The sequence below is a fragment of the Musa acuminata genome, chromosome BXJ2-6, assembly GCF_036884655.1.
Source record: "Musa acuminata AAA Group cultivar baxijiao chromosome BXJ2-6, Cavendish_Baxijiao_AAA, whole genome shotgun sequence".
NCBI classification, from domain to species: domain Eukaryota; kingdom Viridiplantae; phylum Streptophyta; class Magnoliopsida; order Zingiberales; family Musaceae; genus Musa; species Musa acuminata.
The window spans coordinates 6,843,125-6,866,207 of NC_088343.1; the positions used below are offsets into that span (position 1 = coordinate 6,843,125).

General features: G+C 37.6%; 2 protein-coding genes across 6 annotated transcripts; one reads left to right on the forward strand and one right to left on the reverse strand.

Moving 5' to 3' along the window:
* Positions 1-265: 265 nt before the first annotated feature.
* Positions 266-12,513, forward strand: LOC135614498 (uncharacterized). Of its 2 annotated transcripts, XM_065111939.1 has the most exons (12): positions 266-522; positions 4,303-4,413; positions 5,674-5,760; positions 7,538-7,591; positions 7,706-7,851; positions 7,958-8,111; positions 8,180-8,317; positions 8,636-8,707; positions 8,790-8,863; positions 8,945-9,086; positions 11,158-11,236; positions 12,244-12,513. In XM_065111939.1, the coding sequence occupies exons 1-12, from the start codon at positions 376-378 to the stop codon at positions 12,339-12,341; spliced, it is 1,302 nt and encodes a 433-aa protein (XP_064968011.1). In that variant the 5' UTR covers positions 266-375; the 3' UTR covers positions 12,342-12,513. The 2 variants fall into 2 exon arrangements, with proteins under 2 accessions (XP_064968011.1, XP_064968012.1); XM_065111940.1 differs by lacking the exon at positions 8,636-8,707.
* A 760-nt stretch (positions 12,514-13,273) lies between these two features.
* LOC103987210 (chloride channel protein CLC-c) lies at positions 13,274-21,442 on the reverse strand. Of its 4 annotated transcripts, none has more exons than XM_009405446.3 (8): positions 21,231-21,442; positions 19,506-19,766; positions 18,188-18,388; positions 16,952-17,129; positions 15,634-15,896; positions 14,916-15,185; positions 13,697-14,828; positions 13,274-13,438 (listed from the first exon to the last, which is right to left on the reverse strand). In XM_009405446.3, exons 2-8 carry the CDS (start codon positions 19,706-19,708, stop codon positions 13,349-13,351), a joined length of 2,337 nt encoding a protein of 778 aa, XP_009403721.2. In that variant the 5' UTR covers positions 19,709-19,766; positions 21,231-21,442; the 3' UTR covers positions 13,274-13,348. The 4 variants fall into 4 exon arrangements, with proteins under 4 accessions (XP_009403721.2, XP_009403722.2, XP_064968010.1 ...); XM_009405447.3 differs by lacking the exon at positions 21,231-21,442 and adding an exon at positions 19,870-20,062; XM_065111938.1 differs by lacking the exon at positions 21,231-21,442 and adding an exon at positions 19,840-19,919.
* Positions 21,443-23,083: the final 1,641 nt, after the last annotated feature.

Consider the following 23,083-nt stretch of genomic DNA (forward strand, 5'->3'; position numbering starts at 1 on the left):
CTAAATGCATTATATGGGAAAATAAAATTAATATTTCTATTGAGATTTATGTTGATGAGTGCATTAACTTAGTATGACCTATAATAAGCATTATGCAGTTATACTCTATTTGTATATACAACACACACGCTTAATTTTTGGATACGGATCTTAAATTTTAGGATCCGTCCAGGTTATAAGCTCAAGTTGGATTTGATCCGAATCCGACCCGACAGCATAGCGTTATAATAGGCAAGATGAGTGGAAATGTTACAAACTTCGTTTTAACCGGTACGGTGCCCTTTTCCCCCGAACACTTCCGAGTCGACGCCAAGTCCCGGGGAAACCCTCTCGGTGTTTGGTGCTGCTCGCATCGCTTTTCCTTCGATCGCGACCATGTTATCGATCGAGGAATCGAAGAATCTCTTCGCCTTGCTGGACGCGGAATCGAAGCCCTTCGATGAGATCGTCGCGGATTACCTATCCCAGTTCGCGCGAGAAGCCCGGTTTAGGGTTTGCTCCTCCCTCGCTGTTCTCCTCGAGGTAGGAGATGAAGTCCTACATCTTTTGTTGTTTCTTGATTCTTTTGATTGATTTGGTTTATGGGGGCTTGAGTTATTAGGGCATTTGCTGCTTGATCTTGGGTTTTAAGATGGTTGCTCTGGATTCCTCCTCTTATCTTGATACGTTTTTGCTAATTTCTGCCTGGAATTTGTTTCGTTGGGGGTCTTGGCTTTCCCATGTCTTGGAAAACTTATAATGACGAAGTGCCTTTTTTCCTTCTGCTTCTGGTTTATATTCGAGAATTTTATTTGCTTTCTTCTAACATTGTTTGAAGTTTTTGCTTTAGCATTTGATGAAGAGAATACTGATATGATAATGTAATAGTATCAACAAGAAGATCATGCATCGGGAGTACATTTGCGCAATCTCTTTTGGTTATTCTTTTTTTACTTTTTGACGAAGGATGTGGTATATGAACTAAAAGGGTCTTTTTTTTCTTCGAATATATATATTTGACTGTATGCGTTAAACGAAATGTTCTTGGATCCTCGCAATTGATTAGCCAATATTGAGGTGTCCTTTTCAATTGTAACGACTTCTGGTAGTAATCCGAACTGTGTTATTGTAGCATCAAACAGTCTCGTCTTTGTTTCTGGTACGTTTGTTCATACTTTGCTAAGACCATAAATTAGCCTATTGGATTGGGAACGTTGGCAGGAGAAATGCTGTGTGTACTGAACAAAATATTTTTGGATGTATGCAATTTGAAGTGAGTACTGACGTGCCCTGTCTTTGAATTTTATTTTCTGGTCTTTATTTTCACAGTTTCTGGTTGCAATCTGAAATCTGTATTATTTTTGCATCAAACGGTCTGTTCTTTGTTTTTGATGTGCTTGTTCGCAATATGCGAAGACCATAAAGTAGCCCAGAGGATTGGAAACGCCAACTGGATTAATACTCCCAAGATTTTTGTTGTCAGCAAGCATCAATGCAGCTGAAGGTTCTTTGTTATAATTTATAAATTTCTAAAAAGTGGAGTTTAAGACAATGGCTTGGTGGGAACAGCTTATGGACTTTGACTTTTTCCTGTTTGTCTTACTGAATGGGAAATGAGCTGAGCATCGAGCATAGTATATATGTAGTGTTAGCTCTTGAGAGCAAGATTTGAGCCATTAGATTCAGTTCAGAAGTCTTCATCCAGATTATTTAGACTGAAGTAGGAATTCGGCGTCCAATATAGGACTGAAATTCTCATCAACCTCATTTCTTCGTCATGTGGTTTTTTTTTTCTATTTTACATTATTCATTATCTATAATACTTGTTAGTAATTCAGCAGCTACCCCTCTTCTGATTCCTGAATATAATGTCTGCATAGGGTGTGAAGAAACCTGGCTTCAATATTTTCTTTCAGGAGATAGATTTTTTGGTGGTGACATGTAATTTAGTTATTAGTGGGACGATTCTTTAGTTATATTTCAAGTTATCAGAACTTGATCATAGTGTTAACATGCATGTGATTTGTATTAGGAACAAAGTATATTTAGTGTGTTTTTTATCACTCCATGTGAATTGCGGTTGAGAAATCTGTTGAGCAAGGTCTGAAGGTCCAATTACCGAATCTGTTCTGGTCCATTTTGGAGTACAGTGTGTTGGTATGTTGGAACATACTGTGAACCATTGGGGGAGGGCAACAAGGGGAGGAAGAAGAAGGAAGGAGGATGAAGAGGAGTAAGAGGAGAAAGGAGGTGGAAGGAAAAGGAAGAAGAGGTGAGGAGTAAGAAAGAAGAAGAAAGAGAAAAGAGGAGGAGGAGGCCATGTGAGTGACAAATGATGATGGCCATTTGAGTAGTGAACAATGGCACTGTGAGACTAAGTGATGGTTGTGCAACCCATGCAGCTCGTGAGTGCGAGGAGTCGTGATCCCTAACCAAAAGAGGAAAACTGACACATATTATATGTGTGGGATGTTCCGTGTACCAGTCGATAGTTGAAGTGGTAAATATCGGCCGAACTGGTTGGTTCGACAAACCTTGCTGTTGAGGTTAATATGACACTGAATTCTATCCTTGCCATGGGATCCAAATTTTAAGTAAATTGGTACTATTATTAGAGAGACATTTCATTTGACTAGCAAATGTAGGTTGTCAATTAAGTGGTACATGCATATGCTCTCCATTATGTGCAAGTAGTATATTTAAACATTAAATGCCATGTATATTATAAGTCTACAAGAATTCAAGAAGATGGGATGTGTTTGGTCAATTTTTGGTTGTTCGAAGTGGAAGTTGAATTTGGAACCAACCTGGTTCCTTTCCCAAGCTAGTCTCAAATCGAACTTCACTACTAGCCGTTCAAATCCTACAAAACTGCGTTGGGGCACTCCTGACGATGTCCCTTTGATGCTTAAGTCAATGGATAGGCCGGACAAGTCGGATAGGCTTTGAATCTGTGTGTTCTGACATACCATTGGAGCCCCTTTTATAGTGGGTGCTCGATGCCATTTCCTTCGCATGGTGTGTTCTTCATGCGAACGTGGAGCACCGATTCCGGTCGTAACTGTTGCTAGCCCACATCGAGTCTGGGATTGCGTAGCTTCCTAACATGTGACGTGGATTGGACGACGGGGGTGGCTAGTTGGTTGGAGAATGTGGAACCACGGGGAGTTTTTGTGCTCACCATGTGGAATTTGTTCGCTGGTAGTGGGCCACCCCTCGAGGCCCAGGATTCGGCCACATGGCTGGGAGGTGGCATCAAGGTGTCAGTTATATGGATCTGACTTGTCGACCATGCGACAACCCGTTGTCTGCCATATGGCGTCGACGTATCGGTCGCATGGCCTGGGATATCTGCCACATGGTGTCGACAATGTCAGCTGTGTAAGTCGGTTGTTGGCCAAACATGGCAAACGTGTCGGCCGCATGGTCTCAACGTGTTGGCGGCACGGTGTCAGCATGTCGGTCATATTGCGCTGATATGTCAGCCACGTGGTGCCGACTTGTTGGCCTTGTCATTTTCCCCATAGCAAGCTGCATAAGTGACAATATGACATGCATAAAATTATTTCTATTTCAATGCAATCATTATGTTTTTAGAGCCTTAACTACGAAGCTTTTATTTGGATTCTTTCTCTTGGTGCTGTTTGGAGGAACTATTTTTTTCTTAATTTCTCCCTGCCTCTCCCCATGCATCTTGTCCCAAGGAAACTGAATCAGTTTCAGCACCATGATTTTGATGGTATTTGTGAAATGAAAAATGAGCTTCTTTAGAAACATTCACTTGTCGTTAACATTTTTTTATTGAATTTGATACTTACTGATATTTTTGTTCTACAAGGGTTTTTGGTTCACACTTTATAGCACCTAGAATCCTGCAGAACTTTTGAGGTTTGCATGGAAATGTAGTCAGCCATTATCGTGGTAGAAACTGAGGTTATAATAATCTGTTGATGCCCATCAATTTATATTTTCTTCTTGAAGCTGAGACCGAAGTTTTTTTTGGTTGAGTGTTAATGCTTGTCTGTTCAGAGATTCCACCATAAATTAGTTATATATGTTAACATAGTTGTTTGCAAGAAAGTTTACTGTGATGTTCTTATAAAATGAATTTTGTGATATTTTAATGCCCAATTTTTCTCTTCCTGTGATCTTTTATTGCCAAGGATCACTACTCGTAAGTCCTGCAAAAGTATTTGGGTATGAATTCTGATAGTGCAAATGTAATATCTTTCCCTTTGTTCTTCTCCTTATGGTAATTTGCTGCTCTAATTGAATGTGTTATCTCATGCTTCGGCCTGCTTTTAACTTTTTTCACATACCCAGGATAAAGTTTTGCTTAAGCCCAGCCAGCGTTTGGTTGCTTATGCTATTCTTCATGAGACTTATTCCTCTCAGCCGTCATCGTTGAACCCATTCATTTCATTACTTGTAAATGTAAGTATGGCAATTTCTTTCTGATGCATTTCTTCCAAATGCTTGACATTTAGAATTACAAGGATTGGTTGCATTTTGACATTTCCTGAGTGCACATCACTATTATTTTCATGTGATTACGTGAACTGGTGCCGACAGCTAAATGGTCTAAAAATAATCTGAAACAATGAGGAAGTGGACTGGAGAAACAAGCAATCATGTACACTATCACCGAATTCTCACAAATTGATATGGAACCAAAGGGTCAAGCTGGATATATTTTTTTTTTCAGATTCAATATATATAATTCATAACTTGATAAATAATCGTTACTGAGATAATTGGAACCTCCTGCTTAAGCAATAGTATGTTATGCAAAATGACACCAAATGTGTCTTAATAGGGTTTGATGTGTTGGGTATCGGATCCATGCTGGTCTCCAGCCAGAATGGTACAAGTCAAGTACTATGGTGCTTCTTTTAAGATTTTAGTATACCGGCTGAAACATAGAACCATTAATACCATTGGCTATGTGGTATCTGTAGTTAATTCTATCTTTACTTGCAAAGAAATCCAAGCTACAATATCATCAAATCGAAATTAAAGTTTATTTTAACCAAGACAAATTAGGTTTGATTTGTTGGTGACAGGTGGTTTGGGCATTCTTATAATCATTATATGCTAAACATACATGAAAAAGATAAATCATATAGAAATCTATTGTGCACAAACGTAAGACTTTTAGGGTGCAGCGTGTTATCATGGAAGCGTTCCTTGATTTGTATAGCAGATCTTAGGAGTTATCCCTTCTAGTTGTCCTGTTTCAAGGTTTTAATCGCCCATATTGTTATGCACCTGAATCTTATTGAACTGCATTGACTGGTTAGTATGGTATTTGTTTTGGTATACAAATAAGAATACTGACAAAATTTTGATGTGCTGGTTCCAACCAATGCTGTTGGTACATTGGTACTTATAAGCTCTCAGACTAGTACAATGTGGTCAGTATATCAAGGTATTGGAAACCTGTTTGTTTTATTAATTCCAAATGATAAAATAATTGTCAATTGAATTTGACTAGTCTGATTCTACATTTGTTTATAGCTACATGAAACCTAGAAGTTGCACACTCTGCCCTTTATTCTAAGGGTAGAAAACTGAAGAATCCTTGCAGAATAGTTTTTTACAACACCTAGCTTGTCAGTGCTGGGTTCTAATGCTGGCAAAAATATGATCTTTTGTCATTCAATTTTTCTATAAAGCTACTATTTGTCTTCACAGGCAGCAACAGATGATGCCTTAGAGGAAATGGAGATGGCATTTATTCAACTTCTGTTGGGATCTATTGGTGGGAACAGTAACAAAGAGGTTTGCTCTTTTGTCTCCTCCCCTTGCAGTTGCATTTGTTCTGGTAGCTATTTCTTTGGATTCAGATTTGTTTAGTTAGTCACATAAATATTTTGCATAATTTTTAAATGTGATGAAATAGTACAAGAGGAATAAAAAGTGAGGAAAAAACATCATTTCAGGAGCTTCTATATAATTTAGGTCAAATTTTTTCTAGAGTCATATCTTCTCTGGAATACTTTAGAGTTTTGTTTCATTTATCATTGAACTATATAATTACCAGTTATTATTTTATATCAAGTACATATGATCATGCCTAGCAACCTCAACTTAGTTTGAGATGTGTTTGTTTTGAATTAAAAAAAAAGTTGCAAATATAATCCCTTGTAGGCACAACGAATCATGCGGCCAAGAAGTGATGAGGGGTCAAAGAATTAGGCTGTGGTGAGAAGGGGAAAGAAAGATCATTTCTTCCTTCAGCAATCAATGTCTTAAACAACTTACAACTATTTAAGGAACCAGTTCATGATTTTTTTCTTTTTTCTTTGCTTTAAGTGATAGATGGAAAGATTTGAATTCTGAAGAGACTAGGTAGAAAAAATCGATTCCTCCAATTATAAATCTGGACTAGAACTTTTACAATTAAGTACAAAATTATGTCCAGACCTGGATTTCATACAGTATTATATGCAGATGGACCTGGTTTTATGCTTAGGTTGGTCTGAATGGTTGGGCAAAAATCACCACCATTAACCCCAGATGAAACCAGTTCCTTGGTTCCTGTTTCTTGGTAACTTTTGTTCCGTTCCTGGTGAAAGACTAGGTAGAAAAAATCGATTCCTCCAATTATAAATCTGGACTAGAACTTTTACAATTAAGTACAAAATTATGTCCAGACCTGGATTTCATACAGTATTATATGCAGATGGACCTGGTTTTATGCTTAGGTTGGTCTGAATGGTTGGGCAAAAATCACCACCATTAACCCCAGATGAAACCAGTTCCTTGGTTCCTGTTTCTTGGTAACTTTTGTTCCGTTCCTGGTGAAACCCCTTGGGTCCCTTGATGCCTATTATATAATATATACAAACTAGACTGGTTATGCACCAGTTCTTAGTATATGTGTCATGCAGCTCGTCTGGTTCCTTTTTATTTTTCAGATATATCAGGAATATTTCTTGGGTTCAAAACTGGGGTTCTGCATCTTATATGTCTTGCTTAATGGTATTTGGTTGGTACTCTGCGTTGTATTTGGTTGCTGTTCTCATGGTAGTAAACAGATGAAGATATGGACAGGTTCAAAAGTTAAATCAAATTATATGTATATGTTGTAGAATATGTATGCTTATATACATGGATATTAACACATCCTGGCTAGGATAAGCAAGGCTTTTATGTGGATCCTTCCACTCGAGAATTAATGAGGGAGAATCTATACTGTTTAAGTGACCTATGATCTTTAGATGCATATATAAAAAAGTTATAACCTTCTGATGCATTTTGTTTCTCTTTATCTCTCTCATGTTTTAGAATGAAATTTGCTCATTCGAAGTGTAGTAGTTTTTTTTTCTGTCAATCTCAAATTTTGACGATGGGTACAGGCCTTTTAAAAAAATAAATAACAAAATGTTAACATCTGCAAGCTTCTTTTGTTAAGCCATTTATCCATATATATTCAGTACATTTATTACAGTTGGGATTTTTTTTCTTTTAATGCTAAATTCATTTGTATTTCTTATAAGATTCATCCATTTCCTCCAATCTGTTTTCTACGTATTTTTATTTGGTTTCTGATCAGGTTATGAAGCAGTCAGCGGTGGATTACATAAAAGGATTTGACTCATCGTCCTATGTAAGTATGAGGTTTGTGAGGATAATTTAGTTGATAAAGCCTTTTGCTTGAAACAACTGGTTCATATGATTTGGCATGATCTTCTGATGACTTTTTTTTTTTTTTCTATTTTAGGTTCTATTGCAACATGAACAGCTGCAGAAGCAACATGTAGATGGATTGCAGTCCGAGTCATATAAAAGTATTTTCCAAGCAGCAGCGGTTAAAAATGTTATACCTGATCCAGATGTACCTCTTGGCTTTGATGCTAATTCATCTGAGTACAACCAATTCCCTCCACATAAGGAAAAAAGAAAAAGAAAGAATTGATTTGGTTAATTTTAACTTTACCTAACACCTTTTTTCCCCAATATTGTATGGTTTCAGGCCAAATTTATCACTAACAGGAGCTAAACCAAGAATTGGTTCTGAGGATAGAGACAGTGCTATAATAGGTTCATTGCAGAACTTATCTTTGGAAGGACTGGGTCCCCAGTGGATTAGGCCTGTTCCGCCGATGCTTCCAGTATTAGATGGAGAGGTAAGATTTCACTCGAGAGCTTATTATTCAATATTTTGATCTCTTGTTAATGAAAATTTATTGTACAGCTTATGTGGCTCAATCCTGATAATAATCATGAGCTGTTGTGGGACTATGGCATGTGTGCTGACACCAGTCGGGGAGCAGCTGTTAGAGATTTGATTGCAAAAGCATTGAAAGGTCCACTTGTACCTTCCCAACAGGAGGTCTTGCTCTGAGACAATTAAACAGTTTTAGCTGAATATTTCATGCGATAAGAAGGATGGCTCATTTGTATATGAATTGTTTCCCTATGTGAATAGTGTTTTTTTAAATTTTATATTAGTTTTTTGTCGATTTATATGCCTTCTTTTGGCCATTGTTTTTGTGCTTGTAGATCCGAACTAAAATAATAGCAACTATATAGTTTTTTTACAAGTCTTGATTCTATGCCGTAATTTTGATAATAGTTTTCTGGCTTGAACCTACCTTTGTTGATTCCATACTTGTGCAAAACGGTTACTATTATTTGCTTCTTTCTGCAGCAAGTTGTTTTAGAACTAGCAAAGGACCCAAAACTTGTTTATCATTGCGGACTTACTCCCCTGAAGCTTCCGGTTTGTGATGTCTGTGCTTATATGGTTAATTTTTATTTGATGCTGTTTCTAATCTGGTAGCATCCGTATTTCTCTTTTGTAGGAACTAGTTGAGCACAATCCACTTATAGCTGTTGAAGTTCTTACAAAGTTGATGAATTCCCCCGAAATTTCAGAGTAAAACATTTTAATTGTCATGTGCTTACTAGTGATGTATATGTTATTTTGTTATACTTATTCCTGAGTTTGGTTGTGCAGGTACTTCACGGTTCTTGTGAATATGGAAATGAGTCTACACTCAATGGAAGTAGTAAACAGGCTTACAACTGCAGTTAACCTCCCAACAGAGTTTGTACACATGTACATCACTAACTGTATATCATCCTGCGAAAACATAAAGGTCTTCCCACACTTTCATCCTCAAATGTTCCCCTTTTTTGAAGATACTGATTGCAATCTACTGACTTGTTTGTAGCTGAAAAAACCATTGGCTTTCAGTTATTTTAGTACTTTGTGCACTGCTTGTAGCTAATTGGTGAAAACATGCTATTTTTCATTAGCAAATGGTCTTTTCCAAAGCCTCTAAGAGAGTAATTTCATTTGCATGTGGCTGTTCCCAGTAGGACTGCTGTTTTGTCTGGGTTGACTTCGACTCGTTTAGCATGTACGAAACAGGCAGTACGTACGTGGACCGGGGCGGTCCACTCTGACCCACTAAAACGGGTTGACTTCAACTCGTTTAAACTTTTATGATATGCATTTGCAAGCCCTCTTTGCCCGAACACGAGTACATCTCTCGTGCTGCTTCGAGACGTATGCCTCCTCCTCCCCTTCTCTTTCTCTTCCTCTTCTTCCTTCCTCTCCCTCCATCTTCTTCCCCTACTGCCTGCTCTCCTTCTTCCTCCGTTTGCCTCTTCCTCTTCCTCCACCGCCTCTTTCTTCCATCCTCCTCCTCCTCCTTCCTCTTTTCTTACCTTCCTCCATTGCCCTTTCCTCTTCTCCTTTTTGTTCCTTTTTGAAACACCAGCGGATACCGGTGTACTGTGTGTTGAGTGGTACAGTGATCCCAGCTGGTAACCGGTACATATCAGTCCCCAACCAAATCATCGAAACATGTCCTGTACCTGAAACAGCACGATCACTTCACACCATGATAATATTGGCAGTGAGGAAAGTTGATTGAATCTGGTTCTGCTGAATTAACCATTCATTAGTATAAGTTTTGAGTTGGGATTTTACGTGTTTGTAGTAGTAGTATAATATTTGACCAGGCGTGTGAAATGGTACAGAAGTTCTTTGAGTTTTGTGGAGAGAAAAGTACCTTAATGTTTTTTCTAATGTTTTAGCTCATATGCTTTCATCTGTTAGATCAATCATCATCTAGAACTTAGTGTGTAACCATTTCTTCCTCGGATTACGTGCTTTCATTGTATAGCAATTGCCAATGAAACTGTAATATCTTGTACTTTGTTCTATGTTTCATTACTAGATGCACACATGGAAACACGCCGTTGTCTAAATTTATTTTGTTGCTAGATCAATTCACAGTGGTCATTCAATTACTTATTCTCTAGTTGGCCATGTTTATAGCTGACATCAAGTTTTGCCTGCAGAAGAGCTCCATAGGTAGCAGCACTTTTGATACTGATGGTACTTTGATTATCATTGTTGAGGATTTATGCTTATTCTTCTATTTTATGGTCAGACTGAAGATCTGGTTTTCAGGCAGCATCATTACATTGAGTTTCTGAGCTTCAATTGTGAAAACAGAAGATTCTTGTTAATTTTGTAGTCTACATTGACTCTGAATAAGATAATCAAGTGATGAATAAGTGTTGTCTCCAAGAAATAGAAACCTAAAACCTTGTCGACAATAATCTTTTAATTTCTTTCTTTTTTTATTATTGTCATTGTCTCCTGTAAATTGCTCATGCCAATCTTTTGAGTTTCTAGAAATGGATTTTGGATCTTTTTAGCTGATACTGTCAGAAACTGGTTGATATAACCTGAAACATAATAATTCATACCCAGACATCAAGAGCAGGGGAACTAATTATGATGCTAATGACTGGTTGGCTGTTTAGCCAAAACTTTCATTTTGATTGAGTTTATGTTTACATGTTCATTAATGCTTGGAACTGTTTAGCAGTCTAGTGTTTGTCATTGCACTATCATTGTAAACTATAAATCATTGTACTCCTGTAGTCTTAAAAGTGTAGGTTTGTAGAAACATATTTTGCTATATCAACAATGTCTACTTACGGTTTTGTTTGTCTTGCTATTTAGATGTATGATGTTTGTTACTTATAGCAGTTGGGTGTTTCAATGGATCTTACTGTTCTTCATTTAGTGTACACATGCTAAAACTAGGAAATTTGTGCTTTAAATTCTATTGGATTTGATGTTGTCTTTTTTATGACAAACTCACAGAACCGCTAAATTGTTAATTTGATGTTTTGTCTATTATGCAGGACAAGTACATGCAAAACAGACTGGTGAGGTTGGTTTGTGTGTTTCTACAGAGTCTTATCAGGAACAAGATCATTAATGGTGAGTTTGCTTTTCAGCATGCTTATATATTATAGTGTACTTATGCTCTCTCGTGGAGGAACTGACATTCATGGTTGATGTTTATGCTGCCATTTCCCTGCTTCTAAGTGCATTAAACATAAGTTTTTTACTTTTCTCTGTTAGTTTGTCCTTTTTGTATGAAAGTTATGAACTGTCTTTTTTCGTTTCAAGCTCTAGAATACAGTTTTACTGGAACTCTATGCTCTTTAAGTTTAGTAGTGGGTGGTGGTCATGGTCCTTGTTGCAGTTTTATGTTTGATTTTGATCTAGGATCAAATCCCTGTGTTGGTCATGAGTGTCAGCGTAGTTAGGAAACAATCAAAAGCAAAGGGAAAGGTAATGAAATGATCAATTAGTTATCTATGGATTCTGGTACCCTTTTTTTTCTTTAACTTTGCCCATCAAGATGTTCTGTACCCTGGTACTAAGTTTTTGTCATTGCGATACTCTACCATGTGGTAGTTGCTTACGTAGATCGTAGTTGGTTCACATAGAGCACTTATTATTGATATCTCAACAGTTTACAGTGTACATAATCAGATTTTAGTGTGATGAGGGCTGCACAGATTGCCCCTCCTGACTCTACGTTGGCTTCGCATGTCGATCCTCACAATCTAAATGACCAGAGGTTGTGTTAAAATAGTGAATCTCTGTACTTGTAAGGATACGATTATATATATAGACCCCCCCCCCCCCTAAACACCTCATTGGTTCTCATTTTGGGTTCTTCTTTTGTGTATAGTTAGACTGCCCGACTTGCTGATAAACTTTTAAGATGATTTAGGTTTATTTGATCATGTAAATGAAAATTACATTTTCAAAATGGACAGTCTTCTTAGATCGAATATGTATTGTAGTTTATGTGACCAAAAAAAAAATTGTTGTGACAGTTTATTATTGTACGTTAAGATTAGCATGGATGACGTGATGCATGTCGTCCCACACTGGTAAATGACATTCCTATGGTTGTTTGTCGTGATATGCAGTTCATGATCTATTCATCGAGGTGCAGGCATTCTGCATCGAGTTCTCCCGCATCAGGGAGGCTGCTGGCTTGTTCAGGCTTCTCAAAACTCTGGAATGAGCTGGAGAATTCTTGCAAATTTTAATGCTATCTCGCTCCATTCTGTACATTCGATGTTACTTTTTACGGAGAATTGACCCAAAATCTCATGATCTATCGGGACCAATTATCAGACCATGCATCCACATTTATGAATATATACATATGCATGAGCCTACAAAATTATTTGGAATTCGATTTCTTTCCATTTTAAAATTTCTGTTGAATACTCCCGTGATTTTACTGGACCCCTTGCTTGTCATCAGTATCATTGGTTCCGACTTCCCAAGTATGTTTGATTCTTAACGTGCCTTATGGCTGGTCTTAATTTGGATGTTGGAGCTCGATGGGTTGCCGTTTTGTAGTCTAAACAGGTGTTCTAAACCCTGAGAGGATGGACCGTAGAGGAACCAGCAATAACAGAGTCATATTTTTGCGTTAGTAGTAGATTCTGATTGCCAGTTTAAGAACACAACAATGTTCTTTTGAAAAGCTCAAGATTTCCTTATGCAGTGTTCTGCTTGTACAACATATATAGAGAGATCAATCGCAGTGTATTGCACTCCATTGCATAAGCACGACCATGTTTTTTAAAAAGCTTTAAGATTTCCTTGTGCAGTGTTGCTTGTACAAAATATACAAAGATCAATCATAGTGTGTTGCACTCCATTGCATGAGCTCATCCACTAATTGAAAGCGTGCAGCAAGGTCCTTTGGGTTTATTCCCTATGTAATCCGTCGTGTTTGCTGTGTGTTTCAACCATCTTGGGTTGCAATGGCCCTTTTCTGTCCATAAGAATTCGAGAATGACCGGATACGAAGCACCAAATAGCAGAGATTGGCAAAAAACCTATCCTCCTCGAGGAGCCGTAAGAACTCGTGTAACAACGGTGGAATGCAATCGACTTTTTAAGTTGTATTCTTTCATAAAAAGAGCAAAAAAAAAAAAAGTCTGCAGCGATATTAATATGTTGATAGATATTGCAGTAACAGTGTGACAGGCAAAGAAATATAAGTACAGCGATGACCTATTTGTGGGAGTGGTGATGAGGGAACAATCCAAGAATGTGTTCCGGCATGAAGTCGTGTCGAGTAAGGATTCCAACAATTGGAGGCGTCTGCACGCAAACAGGTGTAGCAATGAGTCGGTCAGAGCTGATGAGTTGTAAAATATGAACACACGCGTGAATAGATAGATAGATATCCACTACAGTATATACAAAACTAGGCATAATTATGAGTAGATTGTAGCTATTCGAATGCGATATTGTTATGAACATGTTTATCGTAGAAGTGATTGGCAATGTAACAAACCACTGACAGTATATACGAAAACTAAGCATAATTATAATTATAGAGATAAAAGGAGTTCTTACCCCCGGTGTCTTTGGCACAACGCAGAGGTGCCGGAGTCCGAGCTCCCTGAAGAGGATGGCAGCCTTAGCCAATGACATCGTCTCAACCACCGTGTAGGGTGATTTATTCGTAACAGGATGGAGATCAACAAACATATCCATTTCCTCTTCGAGGATGTTCAAGTCTTCCAACTTGAGTCCTTTCCCTGATCCAGCTTTAGCGAAATCAAAGGCACCAAACCTTTGTAACATTTCTCGTACCCCAGTCTTCACCCTTTCCTTGGAAAATCTCTTCCCTTTCAGCAGAATCAGTAAGTGAGACCTCAACACCAGCCCGACTAACTCAGGGGCATCCGAGAACGGTGGCTCATCAACCACCGGAAATCCATTATGACCGGTCAATCTTAGTGCATGTACTATGGTTCCCACCTTCTCAACTCCAGAAAAGCTGACGGGGGGTCCCGAGAGCACATCCCTTGCGACCAAGTGCCTCATGTGAGGCTCTGCATGGGCCTCCATGAAAGGCAAGCCCTTCATCCGAACAATCTGGTCATAGACCCCCTTGTTGAAGCTATCAGCCACTGTTTTGGATATCAGAAGAACCAGCATCACCAGAGGTAGCAGTAGCAGGTCATTGGTGAGCTCAAGGAGGATGACACAGACTGAAACAGTCATTCTCATGGTTCCACCAAGAAAAGATGCTGCTCCAAGGAGGGCAAAGAGGCCGGCATCGAGGTCCGAGATAGGGCCAAGCAGAGTCCCAACCATTCGACCATATGTAGAACCGGCGAGGATAACTGGGATGAAGAGACCCGAAGGAACAGCAATGCCATATGTTACGAGTCCAAGGCAATAAACCGCAGCGAAGAAGACGAAAAGGGTAGACATATGGAACTCGTTGTCAGTGCCGGCACTGAAGAGATTGCGGATGGCATCGTCGTTGGTGTTGAGGAAGAGGGAGGCAAGGTCATTGTAGTGACCCGGGGGACACTGGAAGTTCTTGAAATTGCCGGAGCGGCCAATGGTCGGGCACTGCTCTTGGAGATGTGCGGGGCAGGGAGTGCAGCTGGCGAGCCAAGGAAGCCCATAAGAGCAGCATGATGTGAGGATAGATATGGCCACGGTGAGGAGAATCTTGAACGGAGCACCTTTCCTGCAATCAAATACAATCGTTTGATCGACTCGAAAATTTTTCTTAGGATTGATATCATTAATAACAGAGTGAATGTAAGGAATTTACTCATTGATGAAGCTGTAGGTTCGAAGAATCCGGTCCAGAAGGTAATTGAAGAGGGCTCCGAATACTCCCCCAATTACTCCAAGAACTATTATGACTATCAGATCGGGAGTGCTGTATGTGGTAACGCTTGAGCTAACATCGAACATTATTAGTCCTCCCTTGCCAAACAACCCGCATTTTCCACTGCGGCAATACTCTATTAAACTTCTCAATGATACAGCAACAACAGCTGTTGTGAAGAATGTTCTCCACAGAAGCGCACTTCGCCACCTGAGGAAAATGAAGACAACTAGTAAGATAATAATGCATGTTTTTGAGGCATCAAGATCTGCCATCTCAATTTTCGAAGAGTCTTGCTTTCTGGCACTTGTCGAGCTCTGGAGGTAAGAAAAAAACGCTTTGCAAACTGCCTTGCTCAAAATACATGATCATTTAAAATTCTTTCATTTCTAAAAATAATGTCATTTTGATGCATCAACACAAATAATTTGTGAAAAGCAGATCCTGTCTTCAATTTTGATTTATTTGTTAAAAGTAGTATCCCGTAATTTTTACTTTTGAGGAAACATATGTCCAATAATTATTACTGCTAAACCAAATGCCATAATATTTGTTTCAATCTATATGAATATGGCAGCCAGAATTGTCTATCGATGGTCATAAATGCTGAACTAATATCACAATTGCAGCGCCAAAAGAAAAAAAAAAGTAGGATTACCAGGAAGCCGCTTCTTCGAGAGCAAAGAGAACACCACCAACTGGTGCTCGGAAGGCAGCTGCCACTCCTGCTGCTGATCCACAGGTTATCAGATCTCGTCGATCCCTATCATTTTTGAAGTACCTGAGCCATGTCCAAGTCAGATGATACTTGCGAGATCCACCTTGACCAAGTAAGTTGGCAATGCATGCTCCTGTGTGCACCATAGGCCCCTCCTTACCCAATACAAATCCAGCAGAAACTCCACCGATTGACCCAAATATCTAGAGAATCAAGAAATATAAATTAATAAACACCATGCACTATATACAACTAATCCATACGCAGAACAACATGTTTTGCAATGATGTTTATGGTTGATACTTGATTTGCCACACTGCATAATGTAAAGACCTCATACGATCTTTAGTTGATCAATCAGGTAGAAGATTTATTTGATTTAGAGGTAGATCTGCTGAATGGAGTTTTTATATTTGCTTCAAGACCAGGAATTGGAATTGAACATTTTCAGTTTATAAATTCCCAATCTGACAGATACGTATCTCCTGATACCCCTACCTACCCCACACCCCCCGCCCCCCTCCCCCATCGGCAAGTTCCTAAAGTGAGTGTTGTTACAAGATGATCAGCTAGCAAACTGAATTTCTTGTCTTTTTCCTAGGGGGAAAAAGGAATGAACTAGAAATATTTCGAGAAAGTTGAGATGATCCTTGTCACAAAAATGGTCATGTCAGACATATTATTCAGTTTGTAGCTGGATGCTTATGGTCAAAACTCCAAGAAACTTGGAAAAGATATCCTAGTAAAAGATAAAGTTCATCATGAAAGATCCCCTCTTATGAAGAATTTTGCATAGATCAACTAGTTATTGCTTTTTGGAAAAAAGAAAAAAAACTAGTGATAACTTTGTGTCTTACTTGTCCAACTATAACCATAGAAGGAAGTTAGGTAAGACAGTTATAATTTTGTTCTACAGATGAACTGTCACATATTTAAAACAAGCACTTGTCTACTGCTTGGAGTGCTTCAAGAGAAGACAGGATGAAGAAAGATAAAAAGAGATTAGGCAACTATGAAAACAATTGTAGATTGTTTTTAAACCATATATGATGGTTTTCTTCCTCTACTAATTGGCAGCAATAAAAAAAAATTTGAGTGGATGTGCACTGTCATCACTTAGCATCTACCTCTGTGGTGGAATGTGAATTTAAAATTTATGATGCTCTTTAGGAGGGTGTTTTCACAAGTTCATGGCTGGAGCTGTGTGTGATTAACAAGACCGGAAAATTTCAGAAAATAGTTTATGTTTGGAACTTACTTTTACGAAGAGCGTGCTAGGAGCCAGTATGGAATAAGCATCGACTCCGTTTAGATAAGCTTTCACTTCAGGAATGCCAGACCCAGCAGCCGCAGGTGCAACATAAGCACAGAGGGCAGCTGCAGATGCTGCCAAAATTGCATTGATGCTACAGTAGGCTAAAAATGCTGCAAAGAACCTGTACTGGAACCATAATTGTACCAATTACATGATATTATTCTGCAAATGCGAAAGAACTTTGGCGTTTTCTTTTTGCATTAACTTGAACTCTGGCAGTTTGCAAACTATTAAAGCATGACACCAGAAAAACTTTATATTTTATGATTAGCCTTTTGTGATGCATCTGAAAGATGTTCTGAAACCCAAAATTGTTCAGATGCATTGTTATACGCTTGACAAAGCACATGCACAAGCATAAAATTCTTGATTATACAATAAAAACTTTGGAAAGCAGTCAATTTTAGCAATCCAGCTGAAATCAATCTAAAACAAATAGATCCAGTCACCCGAAGATTAATAGAAATCAATAAAGATTATGGAAGTGAATCCAAAGTTCAATCCCGACTTTACCTTTTAATTTGTTAGATTCAAAGAACCATTCCACAATAAACATCACCAGGAAGTTAATTTTGTTGTCGTTCATCTGACAAAAAGGAAAATCAAGAAAAAAAATGCAGATGGCTAGGAATATCCAGTCTTTCATCACAATTAGAGCCTTCTTTAGAATTTAACGTTCCGCAAAAATTCTTGCAAACAAGGTCTTTTTTGTGCCCAGTTAGACTTAAGTTCTGTTGAGGCAAAATGGTCCATCATTTTGCTGTGAAACATTTTTCTGCAAGAACTCTTTGGTTTGTTTCATGCTAAAACTCTTGAAACAGATCTCCTGTTGGATCTTGTTATATTCCAGTTTCCCACAGAAAAACCTTTAAAAAAGGTCTGTTAGAACATAAGTTATTCTGGCATTGTCTAAAACGAATTGTATTAGCAATCAACATATTAAATAGAAAGCAATTGGCCTAGATATTTAAGACAAAAGCACTTAAAACTTATGAATTTTCTTATAAATCCTCAACGAACAGCTTGTTGCATTATAATATTTGCCATTAACATTTATTTGTCGCTGTGTGCAATACTTCTTTATTTGATAGCAGAAAGTAATTCAGCCAATTTCAATGGCATGCATGTTCAGAAAAAATGGTGATAACGTAAGTTGGTTTTAACGTAAGTTGGTTTTACCTGTGCTCAAGCATAAGATTACTCGTCAGCAACAATTTAAATCCAGCAATGTTCTCAACTGCAAGGTTATTGAAAAAGCCAACTAGCCCTGTTGCCAAACCAATCAGAAGAGCAAGAGTCCATTTGAGGACAATGTACTGGAATATCTGGACTTTCTTCCTCGACCGCCAGTCTTGCTCGAAAAGATCGTTTTCCACAATTCTAAGACAAAATGAGATCATTTATGATTAACAAATAGCCATATGACAGTCCCAAGACATTTTATCTAAGCATAAAAGAAAAAAGATACCAGGTCCGATGCTCATAAACAATTTGAAAACAACATGAAAGTTCATAGTGATCTAATAATACTGATTTTGTGATCCATCATTCCAAATATAGCATAACAAGTTTGAAGTTTTATTTGACATCATAAAATAGGTAGGGAAAAAATAATTGAGTTGCAGCAAATGGCATATATATTAAAGATAAAACATACAAAAATTTCTAGATTTCAAATTTGAGTGTCACAAGAAGGCATTAACAATTAATCACAATCAACCTTATAAATCTTATTCATGGCAATCCACTTAAAAAACCATTTTAAGAATGTTTAAGTATGTGGCCACACCTTTATTTATAAAATGCTGAGAAGAAGAAAATAAATATAATCTTCACCATGTTGATCTGAAATCATATAGAAAGAAGATGGTGCACAGAGACAGGCAAGGTCTATATGGTTCTTGCTATTGGTACAGGACTAGTTATGAACTTTAGTGTAATCAATTCCGGTAAATTGTGATCTCATATTGTTTATATAATTCTTCACTTATTCTCACATTCTCATGCTGAAAATATCTCTGCAAACCAGATGACACCATAGTGGAAATTAGAATAGTCTCCTAGTTCAAGCCTGCTGAGGAATAGCTCTGAAGATGGTAAATCTAAAAATTAACAAAGAAGAATTATAAAAGAGTTCTAGAGGCAATAATCTAATTTTTTTATTCATCAATGCTCTCTGAGAATTGATTTAGAAGGCTACATGCGACATATATAAAACCATGACTCCTTCAAAGTATATTGTAACTTCTAATCTTGATCAAACTCCTAATGGTATATAATGCTCTAATTTAATATTCCAACATAAGTCAACTACATGTTAAACTGCAGCTTACAGATGATCCAAATCGACAGAAGAGAGGGAAAAAAACACACACAAAATTGCATCTGGACTACTTTAAAATAGGAAAGTTGCATACTTTACGAAATAAGTACTCAAACAAAGATGGCAGTGCGTATGCCACCACAACCCAATAGATAATTTAAGATCAAGCCTTACTCATAGTCCAAGCTCTCGATGGTGCAGACATTGGCGCCAACGATAGCGATCTGCGAGGTTGTATTCATGGTGCGCTTCCTCAGTAGTGGCTCCCTCATACTCCCAGCCTCCTCATTCTCGTACAACCCCGATCCATTCCTCTCTATCTCCCGCCACGCGCCCTCCATGCCATCTATGTCGTTGCTTCCCTCTTGATGATCCATTGCTCCTCCCTGTGTCTGTCGCTGCCAAAAGACCTTCAATATGAAGATCTCGGTTCACCTACAAAAACAATATTCAGAAACAACCCTTACAAGTCCTCCAAGTCGCATGAATGGATTGGCGATGGTTGTACCAGCAAAAGGGAAACAAAAATGGGGGACACCTGAAATGCAGTAGACGTTCAGGTCATCATTCCAGCAATGAAGCGAATTATGAACAGGCACGTCGATATTATGGACCACAAACTAGCGGTCCATCGGGCGTCGGCAGACGACAATTGGAGGTCGCACCATGGTTTGGTGGGTGCAAAATTGTGGGACTTCCCAAAGCAACATGCCGTAACACATGGCACGAATTGCGTGTTAGAGCGAACCGCCCCACTCGCTCTGGACCACATAAGCCTGGTCAGCACGGCAGCCTACATAACAAGGAGGCCGATGCTGTGCTGCCTGGTGATTGGAAGCAGCAGTGGCCCCATAGCTTCCAAGAGAACTGGTGACGTGGGTGGAGTTTTGTTTGGGCAACAGAAACGGTTGACGCGAACATTTCGCATCACATTAGTTCTTTTCTCCGGTATTCGAGTACAAATACTGGTAAGCCTTCCAAAGACGTGACTGCTTAGGCATGTAAATTGTTGTCACGAGTCCCAAGGCAAGCATTATGGCGTCGATACTCGTGTTCGTTGTCGTGTTTAAGCCCCCACTGCAACACAAGCAGGGGTATATTGTTGGGTGGACAACTCTTGCCTACCGCAGAGGAAACTACGTGACACAATTATTAGAGGGTTGATCCGAGATTGGCGGTTCCTTCACGTAACTGCGAAGGTCAAATCCTAGGCTCTATTCCATGTCTTACAGTTATCAGAACTACAATCAAACCTGGGAAAGCTTACAATTAATTCATACTGCTACTTGATTTAATCCATTTCGATACGACCATTTACTTTAGGATCGATGCAATTACGGCATTGAAGATGACATGTGGAGGTCAATTCCTGACATCAGCACCAGATTCCTGTATCAAGGAAGCAGTATGGGAACCACCGATTCAGTTAGCAGACAACTCTCCTATCCACACATCATCACTAATTATTCCAAGAGGAAGCAATTGAGTTGAGGGGTCTGCTGATTTGCAGATCGGAAGTAGGGATACGTCCCATTTGCGAACGAATGGGAACAGCTACTACAATTGCTCATTGATGTACTCCCACGAGATGCGCGATAGAGATCTCTTGGGCGACGACGCCCCTCTTCCTCTGAATCTGTTCTTCCACCAAAGTACTTAAAGAAACAATAGAATAGGAAGAATGAACATGGCGTAGGGGGGTTTTAACATTCGATCGTCATTCAATATTCCTTTTATAGTTGAAGAACAACAAAGCAAATTAATGGTAAGAAGCACGGCAAGAAATCGATCTGTAAGAGATTAGAAATAGTTCCAGAAACCCACAGGAAAAGAGCAGACTCTGATGAGTCCCAAACCTCGAGAATTCGGGATCGGAATGAAGCAGAGATAAAACGGTACCTCGATCTACGGGTTTGACTCCTCCGCAAAAGAGCTGCTCGATTTCATCCACCGAGACTCACGATCGACAAAAATTTCCTCTGTAGCGATTAACCGAACCTCTCGTCTTCCTTCATCTTCACGCTATTTCCCCGTGACGAGAGAGGCGAAAAGGGGTCGCCCCGCGAGTCTCTCGCTGCCGATGGATGTGGAAGAGGAGAAAGAGAAAAGTGTCCCGTAAGGTGGAACGGAGGACATGGGTCTATATAGCACCACCCCGTAGGATCCGACGGTGATCGTTTGAAATGCGTGCTACCGTTTGATCTTGATCGAACGGGTATGTATTTCGCATGGCACAGACAAATATTGTTATTTTTTAAATTAAAAATAATCCTTATAACGTTACTATTTATTGCATTGTAATTCCATTGTCATTTATTCATATGTTAAACAATAAATATCAAAAATAATTTGAACAAATCAAGTGAACAAATATGAGGAAAAGGAAATGAAATGGAAGGTTTTGAAGGATCCTTTAGAACTTCGCTATGCATGGCATGCATTAAATTGCATTCAAACTAAGCTTTCCAAAAATATTGTATATCGTTGGGCAATTTATAAAACAAAAAATGCTTGGTGATGAGCGAGTGATGCTCTTATATTTGGTTTTTATGGAAGAGTGTCTTTTTTTTCTTCCAAAAATCCTAATAATGTAGTTGAACCAAACTGTTTTAAGCATGATGGATTTACGGGTCGATTTGATTTGAATCAGGTTGATTCGAGTTAGATCGTTTCAAATTAGGTTGAGTCAGGTTGGATATCTTATATTCAAGTTATACTTAAGTTACACTCTAATTTATTAAAAAAAATTATTTTTTATATAAATTTATATAAATTAGGACATAGATTAGAGGTCGATTCAAGTCAAATCCTTTCAAATCATGTTGGTAGATATCTTACATTCAAATTATACTCATTCATAAAATTTATTAAAATATATTAATATATATATATATATATATATATATATTTATTCTAAATTTATTATAAATTAAAATCTAGTAAATTTTTTGTCAGATTACAATAGAATTCTCAAAGTTTTGACAATTAATTATCCTAAAAATATCTTTTTAAAATAATAATATTATTAAAAGTAATCAAATTTAACTTATTTTAATTTTGAGTATAACCAAGTCAATATAATAAATAGAAAATATAAAATTTTATGATTAATTTTATGATGATTTTAAGATAATTTTATAAAATTAATATATTTTTTAACATGTTCTACAAATGAGTGTAACTTAAGTGTAATGATGTTTTAGATAATGATAATATTATAAAAAATTTAATATATTTTTTAGGGTAACTCAAGTTTTTTTATTTTGTAATGAATTTAGTAAAATTTTATATAGAAAAAAAAATATTTTTTAATATATTATATGATCGAGGATAACTCATGTGTAATTTGAGTATAAATAGAACGTAATAACTTTTCAAGATAATTTTGGAAAAAAATTAATATATTTTTAGGATAACTTGAGTTTTCTAATATATAAAAAAATTAATATTTTTTTTGTTACAATCAAATTATAGTATAGTTCTCAAATTTTTAATGATTAATTATATTTAAAATATCTAAAAATATTAATATTAATATTAAAATATGTTAGGTAATCAAATTTAATTTATTTTAATTTTGAGTTTAACTAAGTCAATATAGGAAATAGAAAATAAAAAAAATATAGGATTTTGTGATTAGTCTTATGATGAATTTAAGATAATTTTATATAAAAATTAATAAATTTTTAAATATGTTATATGAATGAGTGTAACTTGAATATAACATGAATGTAACTCGAAGATAATGAATT